The sequence below is a fragment of the Geospiza fortis genome, unplaced genomic scaffold, assembly GCF_000277835.1.
Source record: "Geospiza fortis unplaced genomic scaffold, GeoFor_1.0 scaffold229, whole genome shotgun sequence".
In the NCBI taxonomy this organism is placed as follows: domain Eukaryota; kingdom Metazoa; phylum Chordata; class Aves; order Passeriformes; family Thraupidae; genus Geospiza; species Geospiza fortis.
Window position 1 is genome coordinate 1,020,648 of NW_005054357.1, and position 11,697 is coordinate 1,032,344.

At 39.6% G+C, this 11,697-nt stretch overlaps 1 protein-coding gene across 1 annotated transcript in view; it reads left to right on the forward strand.

Moving 5' to 3' along the window:
• The first annotated feature begins 706 nt into the window (after window positions 1-706).
• Window positions 707-11,697, forward strand: part of GPSM2 (G protein signaling modulator 2) — a 16,092-nt gene continuing 5,101 nt past the window's right edge. The window contains exons 1-7 of the mRNA XM_005423702.2: window positions 707-1,021; window positions 6,868-7,089; window positions 8,135-8,270; window positions 8,728-8,870; window positions 9,359-9,482; window positions 9,689-9,804; window positions 10,789-10,944. Coding sequence (XP_005423759.1) covers window positions 960-1,021; window positions 6,868-7,089; window positions 8,135-8,270; window positions 8,728-8,870; window positions 9,359-9,482; window positions 9,689-9,804; window positions 10,789-10,944 — 959 coding nt within the window. The 5' untranslated portion in view covers window positions 707-959. The remainder of the gene's footprint in view (window positions 1,022-6,867; window positions 7,090-8,134; window positions 8,271-8,727; window positions 8,871-9,358; window positions 9,483-9,688; window positions 9,805-10,788; window positions 10,945-11,697) is intronic.

Here is an 11,697-nt window from a genome sequence, read left to right on the forward strand (position 1 = left end):
CAGGGTTTCTTTTCTGTTAATTTTTCCCAGCCAGCCCAAACATGTCCAATATTTATATGCTGGCTTCTGCAATCCCTTTGAAGCAGAGTTTGGAGCTCACATTGCAGTGCTGCAGAATTTTTGAATAGGAAGCCAGTGTTAACACCACTTGCCCTCCAAACTCCCATACTCCCCCCTTTTCATTTGGGAGCAGAGAGAAGAAAAGCAAATATAGAGCTTAAACCTTTGCTGGCTGCTGTGCTTTCAGTATTGCAGGTGGGACAATCTCCAGAGTGGATGATGTGCAGATGGGATTGTGCCCACCAGTTCTGACTGCTGTGGGCCTTCAGCTGATGGTCAGGGTTTCAGGGGCAGTGTTTACCTGTAAAGCACTTTGTGATCTGTTCTGTATTATGCCTTTCATTCTGTAGTTTTCAGCCTTTAAGGCTTTTGCCTGGAACTTAATGCGGCCAAAAAATACTAACAAGGGTAAATTCTTCAAAGTATCCAAGAGAAGAGAGTGTTGGTTTTTGTTAAACCTCTTTGGCTTTCTCACTTGCCTACAGGAATTGCCATGTCTGTGTAGAAGGCTTTGGCTCTGCCTTTAAGTTCTTGAATGACATTTCCTGCTTCGTAGGAGCAGTGTTATGCTTTTACATCAGCTGCAAATGCTGATGAGTTATGAACCATGAGACTTCAAGCCAAGCATTTGTGTTCCCTTTGCAGAACCGTGGCTGAATGGAGCTTAAAGGGCCACAGATGAAAGAAAGAACATGAACATTTCTGAAGGTGTGAGATGTGTCTGGCAGTGACCTCCTTACCTCAGTAATAAAGAAGAGTTTTTCTACAGGAGCTTAGGATACTTTTACTCCAGCTTCTTAATATACTAACTGGAATGGTGCTCTGACAACAATTCCCCATAATAAAGCACTTACCCTACTACAGAACAGTATTTCTCTCTCTACTGATAATGTAACTCAATGGCGGAAAAGAATGTTTTGATAAGCATGCCTGAAGATCGCTCCTTTCACGTGCGATACAGGTAAGACTCTGGTAATTTTGCTGTAAATTAATAAGTGCTGTTAATAATAGAAAGCTAAACAAGTTGCAACAAATGGCTTGATATCTCTGTTACTAGTGTTATTGAAATTTAAAATTAAACCCATTTTTTCCTTGATTTTTGAACGATGAAAATTCACTTTTGCTATGTAGCAGATTATATTAGTATGATTAAATGATTGTATAGTATTGGAACTTGCATGGTAACAGAATAGTACATTATTGTCTGTATTTCTTTGTATTTGGGGTAGAATGATATGAAGTGTGGTGCCTGTAGGGTAATAGCTGCTTCCTCTTTCAGCTGCTGGGCTGCCTATGCAAATTGCTGACTTTTGTCTGCTAAAGTTCTCTGTACTTAGCGCATTATTGTTTTGGTGAACGACGAGGTGTTTTCCTTGCTTAAAATAAAGAGGTTTGATTGATAGATGGAAACTGCCTCGGTGCCTTGCACTCAGAAGTACTGTTCTTGCAAGTGAAGAGGATATGGGATTTCCCTTCTGCGAGCTTTTATAATTTTTCTTCTGAATCCCCTTTACAGACTTGGGACAACGTGTTAGCATTTCAGACTCGCTCTAATGGAGCTGAACTACAGGAGCATTGTGTAGTGCATGGTGTTTGGAAGGGTAAATCTTGCAGTTCATTCAGTAGGAAGGGACACAGGAAGACTGAAATGATTGTTTAAAAAGAAAAAAAATTTGTGGTTCGTGTGTGGTCCCCCCACCCCTACCCTGATCATCCTTTCTTTGGAAGCCTTTTCCTCACTAGCTAAACAGTAAGGCTGTTAACCTGTATTTGTAAGACAGCACATGCTATGGCTTAAAATTAATCCTTTCAACCTTCTGACAATGTTAGATTGCTGTTGGAGAGGTCTTTTCTTCCATTTCATAGAAGAGAAGTCCTTCATTACACTTCATACAAGTCCAGTGTCGTGGGTGGCAGTGCAGCCAGCTGGAGAAGCTGTCTCATGGTCAGTAAGGAGAAAAATTAGCAAATAAGCTGTAATTTACTGTTTTTTCTCTTTATTTGGCTAAAATCTTTATTCTGTGCCTTTGACCCTAGGTGTGTAAGCATAACTCTGTGCTGAGTGTTTCCACTGCCCAGCATTCCTCTGCCACATTTCCCCACACTGGTGCTGGTGCTCTCGGTCCTCCCCAGACAATTGCAGAATATCCTTGCTCGCTCTTTAATAAAAGCAGGAGCTGTTCAGGGTGCTATTATAGAAGTAAATGGATGAAAAATAGGTCAGGGCCAATTGACTGGTATAAACTGACAAGCTAAAAAAAACTTTAAAAAATTTGGCAAGCGCAGTCAGGGCACAATGTCTTACTGCTTTATGCTGTATGTCAGTACAGGTTTGAACGAGACCAATTAAAAATATCAACAATAACAATATTCATGACCTTATTAAACTTCTGCAAGAACTATACTCTGATTCACATTTAAAAAACATCATGGCAAAATACTTTTAATTTAAAAACATATTAAACTTTCCTAAGACTTTGAGAAACTAAGAATTAATTCAGTATATTGACCTGGAACTTTATGATGATGTTGATAGCTATAATTTAGAAATACTTTATTTTGTTGGAATTTAAAATTTAGTGCAGGAAATAAAAGGTCATAAATTACAGGAGAGGGAGTTACCAGTTTTTAAAAAAAATGACTTGCAGGTATTATCCCAGGCTTGTTTGGCTGTGACTGCTCTTTCCTTCCTTCTGGCATTCCATTAGAACTGATTTTAAAGAAGTTGGAGCCCACTCCTAAGGAAGGGCTTTACTGTGGGTCTGTTTCTGACTGTGCAAGTGTTTCTTTCTCCCCAGAGTTCATAATTTTGCAGTTATAAAAATGTTTATGCTGGTGAAGGAAGATTATTTGTTTCATTGTTGTTTTTAGTGACTGAAAATAAAATGCTAATGTTACTTGATTTGTATGAATAAATGGGTTAATATTTGTATAACTTGCTTCTTTTGGCCTGCTAAATTCATACACCAAAACCTTGTAAGTGCTTTTATCTTGACTGGAGCAAAAGAAGACAGAATTCAGGGGTGTGGTTTCTTTGTGTGTGAGCTGTTTGACGGAAGCAGTGCTGCAGTGGGGCTGTGCTGGAGCTGTTTGCAGTGGTCACTGTGGAGGCTTGTGCTCACGGGGAGAAGCCCAGAGTAAGGGCAGGAGTCAGGAATGGTGTGCCAGCTTCATGACAGTGTGCTTTATTACAGGTCAGCTTCATTACAGGATGCTGTGGCACTGGTGATGCTGTGCATCCAAACTAAAGAGATGTCATGGGGTTGTTTTGTCTCTGGGTGTGTTACTTGTACCTACATGTTTCATGGCAAATTGATGACAGCTGTGTTCCCCCTCAAAAGCAAAAAGCCCTCTTAGTGGGAATTGAACTGAGTAAAACTAAATTGTGTTTAGAGATTGTAGTAATCAGGGAGTGTTACTACCTTCTTCCATTGACTTAATTCTTACTACTTTTCTTGTTCTTATTGTGAGATGAGAACAGCTGAAGGGAGGGAGACAAAATAAGGAGGCAATATGCTTAGGGTTTATATTAATAGAAATAATAAAGGTTTAAAATAGAACATGAAAAAGGTCAGAGAAGGGGGAGGGGGCAGTGTGGGAAGAAGAAAAATAACAATACTGGGGAGCCAGGCAGGAGGAAAAGCTTTGAGGGCCAGATAAGGATGAGGTAGTTTTACAAATGAGAAATTATTCAGGAGATGCCATGCAGCTATAGATAGCATAACAAAATGAAGCCCTGTGTGAGCATTTTCAAGTATTATCTGAGAAAACTCTTTCCTGTTCAGCAGAAACAGAATTGCCTTAGAAGTGCACAGATGAATGGGGCTTGTTCTCTTCTCCTCTCTGCAGAGTCAATGTATCTCTTGTTTGGCCACTGGGTGTTGAGTAAATAATTCCATTCAGCCCAGGGAACAGAGAAAGTAATGACATATTCTCCTTATAACTATTTAATGACTTCCTAAAACATTGATAACCTGGCCCTGTCTAGTCTGCCAAAGTGCTGTTGAACCGTTAGCAGTGACAGGTGGAGAACACCTACGTAAATCCTAAAAAAACCCACCAAAACAAAAAAAAGTGTTAATTTGCATAAGAGTCCTTTAAGTAGCAGAGGGGAGAAAAAAACAAATAAAAACCAAACCCAAACCTCTTCTGAATCCAGTTTTGGTGCTCAATGGAAAAGCCTCAGAAACTTTTAAAATAACTGAGTGATTTCATAGCTCTTATATAACCTGAATAAAATATTGAGTGCAAGCAACTGTGGAAATAAATATTTAATGTTCTCTGTTCTATTTTGGTATAGCTTATTTAGATTTTGAAATGGTAGGTCAGAAGGAATGGATCCAGATGGAATTAAAGTTTTAATTTGCTGTACAGATTCTAGCAACCTGTTAACACAATCTCTCAAGAGTTGTGTAATTTTTGCATTCTTTTTTTACTCAAGCAATTATTAATTCCCATTTTCATTTACTTCCTGTAATTCTGGTTGAATTTAAATGCTCTGTAATAACAGCTGATTTTCATCAGTCTGAGTATAAGCCATTACTTCTTAATTGTGTTCTGTATGAAAGATCCCACATCTTTCATTTTTATAAGTTATACTGAATCTAGGGTTGCAAAGTCAAATGATTGTATTTCAGATTCCCTGATGAAATGGTAATGCTATCTTGGCATTTGGCATTTTTTGGTGTAGTGTGAAACTAGATGAATGCAGTCTCTCAGGGGGGCTACCATAGTGCAGCACTCTCTGATATTGCCCTTGTACATTTTTAACTGCTTTTTCTTCACTGATCATGTGGCTGATGCCTCGCAGTTAATTTTTTTTAATTGAATAAATTCACTTACAGAAGCAGAGTCCATTTTCATTGTTATGTCACACACACATTTTGCTGGAAGTTCTGCTCTTTTTAGCCATTCAAGCAAAAATCCAAAGAGTGTGGCTGTGTAATGGTCCCAATCTGCACTGAGAAGCACCACATTTTCCCGCTGTCACTCTAATTGGACATGTCAGTTAACATGAGGTGCCCGGAGAGAACCTCTTTGGATAGGATTAAGATTACCCAATGAAGTGTTTTAAGTCTTAAACCTTCAGTTGCTGATGGTGTCATCATTTCTGCCTTGTACTTAATTGTACTTAATCATTTCTGCCTTCTTCTGTCTTACATTCCACACATGCACAATGTCATGAGAGCCAGGTGGTTTGTTGTAGCTAATAGGAATGCTCTGACTTCTCGGAGGAGAGTTTGCAAACCTAAAATCCTGCATGTGTTATGGATATCCAGCCTGGAAAGTTGGGCTTGGCAAGAACTTCATGCTGGAGTTATCTTTTGCTGTCAGCATCTTTAGCAGCTACCAAACAGAGAGTGCTTTTGATTGCAAAAGGTAACCATGTCAGTCATCTCGCTGTGCTTAAGTTGTGGCACCTCAAAGACCAGCAGGTATGGTAGTGTTTTGTGTTTTGTATTGTGCTTGTAATCCCAACTGTTCTAGCTCTTTTGGAAGTCATTAGATTTTTCATAAATATTTCCTTCCTGTTCAGATTTGAGTAGAAGTTTGTATAATCAAATTTTTCTAGTTTAAGAAAATAAAGAAATTCAAATATTGCAGGTATGTTAAAAACTTCATCACTATGTCACACAAAACAGGTGTGGTCTGGTGTTTGCACTACAATAACTTCTGGAAAAGCCAGCATTTGATTGTCCACTCTTTGGCAACATTAGCATATACTTTTTCAACAATTACAGAATGTCTCTTACTGAGTTTTCGTTTTGAAAAAAATCTTAAAAAAAAAACCATTGACATTTTTTCAAGCTTTTTAATGCATGTATCCTGGAAAAGCTGGAGAACCATACTGCTTCAAGACTGGGACCTGGAGCTGTTGTCTTTCTCATCTTCCTCTCCCCTGCCTCCCTTGCATCTCAGAACCAGAAAGGAGGGAAATGTTTGGATAAAATTGTTAACACTTACTGAAATGTTACATTTTGTACTCCTGAGCTCACTGGGGCAAAGAGGCACTTGAATGCCACTGTAGTTTTCTATCAGCTTCTTTGTTCATGTTCAAAATTTAATATTCTACAAATTCATTCATGATTGCTGTATTTTGTGTCTCTATAATTGCACAATTACTTGTGCATAATAATGAAAAATATTCCAGTGGGTTCTGGACTAATGGTGTATCAGTGAAGTGACTTGAATTGACATACATGTTGTCATTAATTTAATCTACATATTTTTTTCTTGCACTGAGAAATTTTACAGCAGTGCTAGTATAAGAAATTAAGTGCCAAGGAGTATTGAATTACAGAGGAAGCAACTTGTGGAAAATCAGTCTTTGATATACAGAATATTCTAATTTGATTTTTTTCCTGTGAATCATTTTGCAGGTTACTGTGGCATCACCCCAAAAATCTGAACTGCTTCCATTTGTCAGAATCAGTATTTGTCAGTAATAGCTTGATTTCTAGGTAACTTTTCTGAAATTACCTAGATGGTGAAAACTGTTTTTGAACCCTTTGAGTGCTGCCTAGGCACAAAGCAGTGTTTGGTTTTCTCTCTGAGACTGAAAAAATAAGAAATTGTAGCTGTTTGTTGAAATGTTATTTTGCTCCTCACCATCGAAATTGTAATTTCCATTTCAGCCTTGGTTTCTGTAACACTCTAAAGCAAAGCTCATTGGTTGTAGTGTGCTGCTGATTCCCTCTCCTAAACAAACAGAGGCCATCTGAATGAAACAATGCTGTGTCCAGAGCTCAGGTGCTGCACAGAGTGTGACATTTGGAGTGACTGTTGGCCTTTTTTGTCCCCGTGCAGGATGGAGGCTTCCTGCCTGGAGCTGGCTCTGGAGGGCGAGCGCCTGTGCAAGGCAGGAGATTGCCGGGCTGGGGTGTCTTTCTTTGAAGCTGCTGTGCAGGTTGGAACTGAAGATTTACGAACCCTGAGTGCTATTTACAGCCAGCTGGGCAATGCCTATTTCTACCTGCAGGAATATGCAAAGGCCTTGGAATACCATCACCACGATTTAACTCTCGCAAGGTAATTGTTCTCCATGCCATCCCATTCTGGGAGACACGAGCAGCTGACTGCTCACTGTCCTGCCAAACCCTGCATTAATACTGGCTAATGAGTGAACGTGGTGTGGCACAGGGCTGGGGGCCTGGCAGGTCACTTGGGTGCCCTCTAACCTGGCAGCTAATACTTGGTCTAGCACCATAATCCTAGAACTGACTGAGGCCTCACCAGGTTTCTGGATAATTAAATGGCTGCTTTAAATCCACCCTTTCTTTACCCTTTCATGTTTCTAAAACTCAGTGTTTGTAGTTCTCTGTATTGTTGAGCTGCTCTCGTTTACTAGACAGAACTCCCTAATGTTTATCTGTGTAAAACTCATAATGTAATACTGTGAAATCTAAAAGCCTATCCCTTTCAGATGCTATTTGTGTATCTGACTTTTACTGATTTGTATAGATCCAGGCATATAATGTACTTAACATCAATTTGACGTAAATCTATTCTTCCCCCTGCCTTACCCTGCTCTTGTGCTGTGATCTTGGGGCATTTGTTTTGTTGTGTTGTCCCCCAGTCTCTTGCAGTACTGACTAAGGCAGTCTCTTGCCTTAGTCTCATTAAAATGTAGAAATGAAGTAGCGCCTCGAGCTACAGAGGAGACTGTAAGTCTTAAACCTTATAGTTGAGTGTCTTGTGAAGTTAAAGGAGATTTTTACTTAAAAGGTGGTGGTCAAGTAAAACACAAATGCAGTTAAACCTCTCTTTCTAATGCTGGGACTGTCTTTCTAAATAATCTTTAAGAATTTTCTCTCTATTCCGTTCTTAAAAGATGTGAATTTAAAAGATAAATGTTAAGCAGATGATCAATACCAGCAGCTGGCCAAACAGCAGTGACAGAATGAGGTGTCTGTAACCACAGACTGAACGTTTGAGTGCATTTCAGATACAAAATGAACTGAACACATTTACATTTACATAGTTGTGGTCTCTTTCATTAATTCATGTAATTCTCTACCATACATTGGTTTAAATGATACACTGTTTTCTGGGTACTTAATTGCTGCTATTTTAGGACAATTGGAGATCAACTGGGAGAAGCTAAAGCCAGTGGGAACCTGGGCAACACCTTAAAGGTACTTGGCAATTTTGAAGAAGCTATCGTTTGCTGTCAGAGACATCTGGATATTTCCAGAGAACTTAATGATAAGGTAAGAATTGTGCAGGAATTTGGATGTAAAGTGCTAACACACATTCCTGAACCCTGTGGTACTGGTAAGGAATGTGCACCTTCCAGAGGGAAATAGTGAATATTCAATTATTTCTTCTAGGTAGTACGAATCTATTAGTTGGAATACAGTTGTTTGTACCTGGAAGACTGTAGGTCCAGGTTAAATATTACCCTTTTTGTGGTGGTTTTGTTTTAAATTTAATTTTTAATGGTAATTGACCTCAAGAATGTGTCTTGCTCTTCAAAAAGAAGTAGTATGCAAAACAGTTGGATTGAGGGCTATGACTGGGTAGGTGGTAACATGTTCAGAATGGGCAGAGTGGGTATTGACAAGTAGTTAAGGAACTTTTTTCCCATCTGTGGATTGTACAAATTGTTGTTGTGACAGAAGACTTTGAAGCATGAAATTTTAATGCCTTCTTTTACTTCTGGTTCAGGTTGGGGAAGCAAGAGCACTGTATAATCTGGGAAATGTATATCACTCCAAAGGGAAAAATGTAGCTAATGCTGGGACTCATGATCCAGGGGAACTTCCAGATGATGTGAAAAATGCTTTACAGAAAGCTGCAAAGTATTATGAGTAAGTAGTAGCTTTGAGTGTTGGGGGCTGGGAGGATGTGATCATGTAGTTCATTAGAATGTGGGAGATCTGCAGTGCCATGAGCTGAACTGTGGAATGCTTCTCTGCAGAACAGAGGTACCTGTCAGTTTGTCTTTCCAACAAGACATGCACTGGTTTTTACCCTGCCCTCACTTGTACTGTACCTGACAACCCTTAGTTAGAAACCAGCAGAACTCTTCAAACCAGGCTGAGACAACAGGACCTGTGTGTGTAACTAGAGGGGAGCACTGGCTTGAGTTAGAATGCAGTGGAGTTTGGTAGCTCACAGAAAGTATTTCTTACTCAGATTCATGGTTATTTAAAGGCCATTAAAATAGGCCAAAGTAGAATTATCTCTGCCTTTTCCTTTATATAAGAATTTTTGAAATTAGTATTTCAATGACTGTGAGAAAAAACCCAAACCTTTTAAAAGTCACTATTCTCGTTCTCACTCTCCCCCAAAACAGGGAAAACCTGTCAATAGTAACAGAGCTGGGTGACAGAGCAGCACAAGGACGTGCCTTTGGAAATCTGGGGAACACACACTATCTTCTGGGCAACTTCAGGAGTGCGGTTTTAGCCCATGAACAGGTACAACAATGTGCTAGTAATGAATTCTGTTCTAGCAGAATATCAGGTTGCTCCTGACCTTTAGTACATGTGTTGTGTGTTGGATCTTGTTGCAAGCTTTTTAATGCAGGTTTTAAATCTTAATGGCACAAACTTCAAGTTTGGCTGTTCTTATATTATCATAGCATTGTTGACCTAAAGAATGCAATCTTTTCTTGCATTTTAAGCGTCTCCTAATTGCAAAAGAATTTGGTGATAGATCAGCAGAAAGAAGAGCATACAGCAACCTTGGAAATGCCTACATATTCCTGGGGGAATTTGAAACTGCTGCTGAATACTACAGGTGAGTGACTGCTGACAAACACAATTTAGATCTCTTGTACAGTTTACTTCTGTTGTGCCTGATGCTGTAGCTCACTGTGGAACTGCCATTGCTTCAACACATACTTTAGAGAAATTTCCATTTGTTTAGCAAAGAAATTTTTCCTTTGTTGTTTAACTATTCTGATTCTCTTAAGGGAGGGGCAGCATTAATGCTTTTTATTTTTTTAACTCTTTTGCTACTTTAGTTACTTTGCAGTGCTGTAGACAGACATCTTTCACTGCTAGGCATTTATTGCCATTATTCTAGAAGCAGGCATTACTGTCTCAGCTCTTAGTGAGTTCTGGAATGATGTGAGGAGCTTTCCTACCCTGGGATGGGTGGCTGCCTCAGGTGTGCTCACCAGCTGAGAGAGCTGGTGCACAGCAACATCAATTTACATCTTTAGTCTGTATTTTCAAGCCAGACTTGTCTTGATCTCTGCACCACTAAGCAGTTGCTGCTGTACCTGGGAAAGTAAAAGCTTGGCAAAGATACAGTACAGGTGTTATTAGCATCTGACTGGGATTTCAGAGCACACCAGTTCTTAGGGAGAAAAGCCTCAGTACTGAGCAGATCCCTCTGAGCCCTCAAATTCTTCTTGCCCAGCACAGCTCAGCTGGCTTGGTGAGTATAGGCCTGTCCTGCCCATGCTGAATGGGAAAGTAGGTATTGTAACACTGCTATTAAACAGTGCAACCTCAGGCAAAGTCCTACAAGTTATTAATGGAGCAGTAAATTAAATGATGCTGTTTGAGGAATCAGCTTGCTCTCTAATGAAGTAGGTTGCAGTGGAGGGAGGCTTTACAAGTGTGAGCTTGTAAGGGTTTACAAGATAGTAATTTATTAGCCGATAATTTGCTAGCCTGCTGCCCCAATTTGTTGAAGTTGTGTAACAGATTTTCATTTGTGCATGTGCACTTCTGAAGGCTTTTCCTTGTGGTGGTTTCTGACCCTCTCCTGCAGGAGGACGCTGCAGCTGGCTCGGCAGCTGAAGGACAGAGCTGTGGAAGCACAGGCCTGCTACAGCCTGGGGAACACCTACACTCTGCTCCAGGACTATGAGAGAGCCATTGATTATCATCTCAAACATCTTGTGATTGCTCAGGAGCTACATGACAAGTAAGCCCTAAGAGATTGTTTCATGTATGTGTGACACTCAGAGCAAATCCTGTTACCTTCAACTCCACTGGCATTGTTCCCCATGTGACAGCTGCATTCATGTGAATTCCCCCAGTGCTGGGCTTTGGTTTTCATATGGAGAACGAAAATTACTCATAATGGTATTGCAGCTAATGAGTCTGAGATGAAAGACAAATTGATGAATGACTCTTTCTACATCATCTCCTGTCAGCAAGTCTGTGTAAATTAAGGAAAAGCAGATCTGTCTTTCATGAGTTCATTATAGTAATTCATCCTACTTTCTTAAGAATCTGTGTTCTATTTGTCCACAAGTTAATAATACAGGAAGGGATGGGGGAAGGAGGATAACACAGCAGCAAGTAATGTTTATATTACAGTACTGATTTCTGAGGCCTTTTTTATAGTGTTGGGTGCAACCATAATTTTTTGCAACATTTAAATGTACCTGTTCTTAAGTCAGTAAGAATACAGAGGACTAATAAGTCATGCAAACTGAGGAGGAGCAAAGTAGGTTATAAAATGTCCCATGCTTACAAAACTAACTTGTTTGCTCTGAGCTTAAAAATTAAAAACATTTATTAAATTTGTTCATATTTATTTATAACCAGATCACACTCCTTAAATAGAATATTTAATATGTTGGTGGTAGCATGGTCTCTGATGATTGCCTCCATTTTTTGAGCCCAGCAAATTACTTTGGCAGTACTGTGAAAACCAGACCTCTGGTGTTCA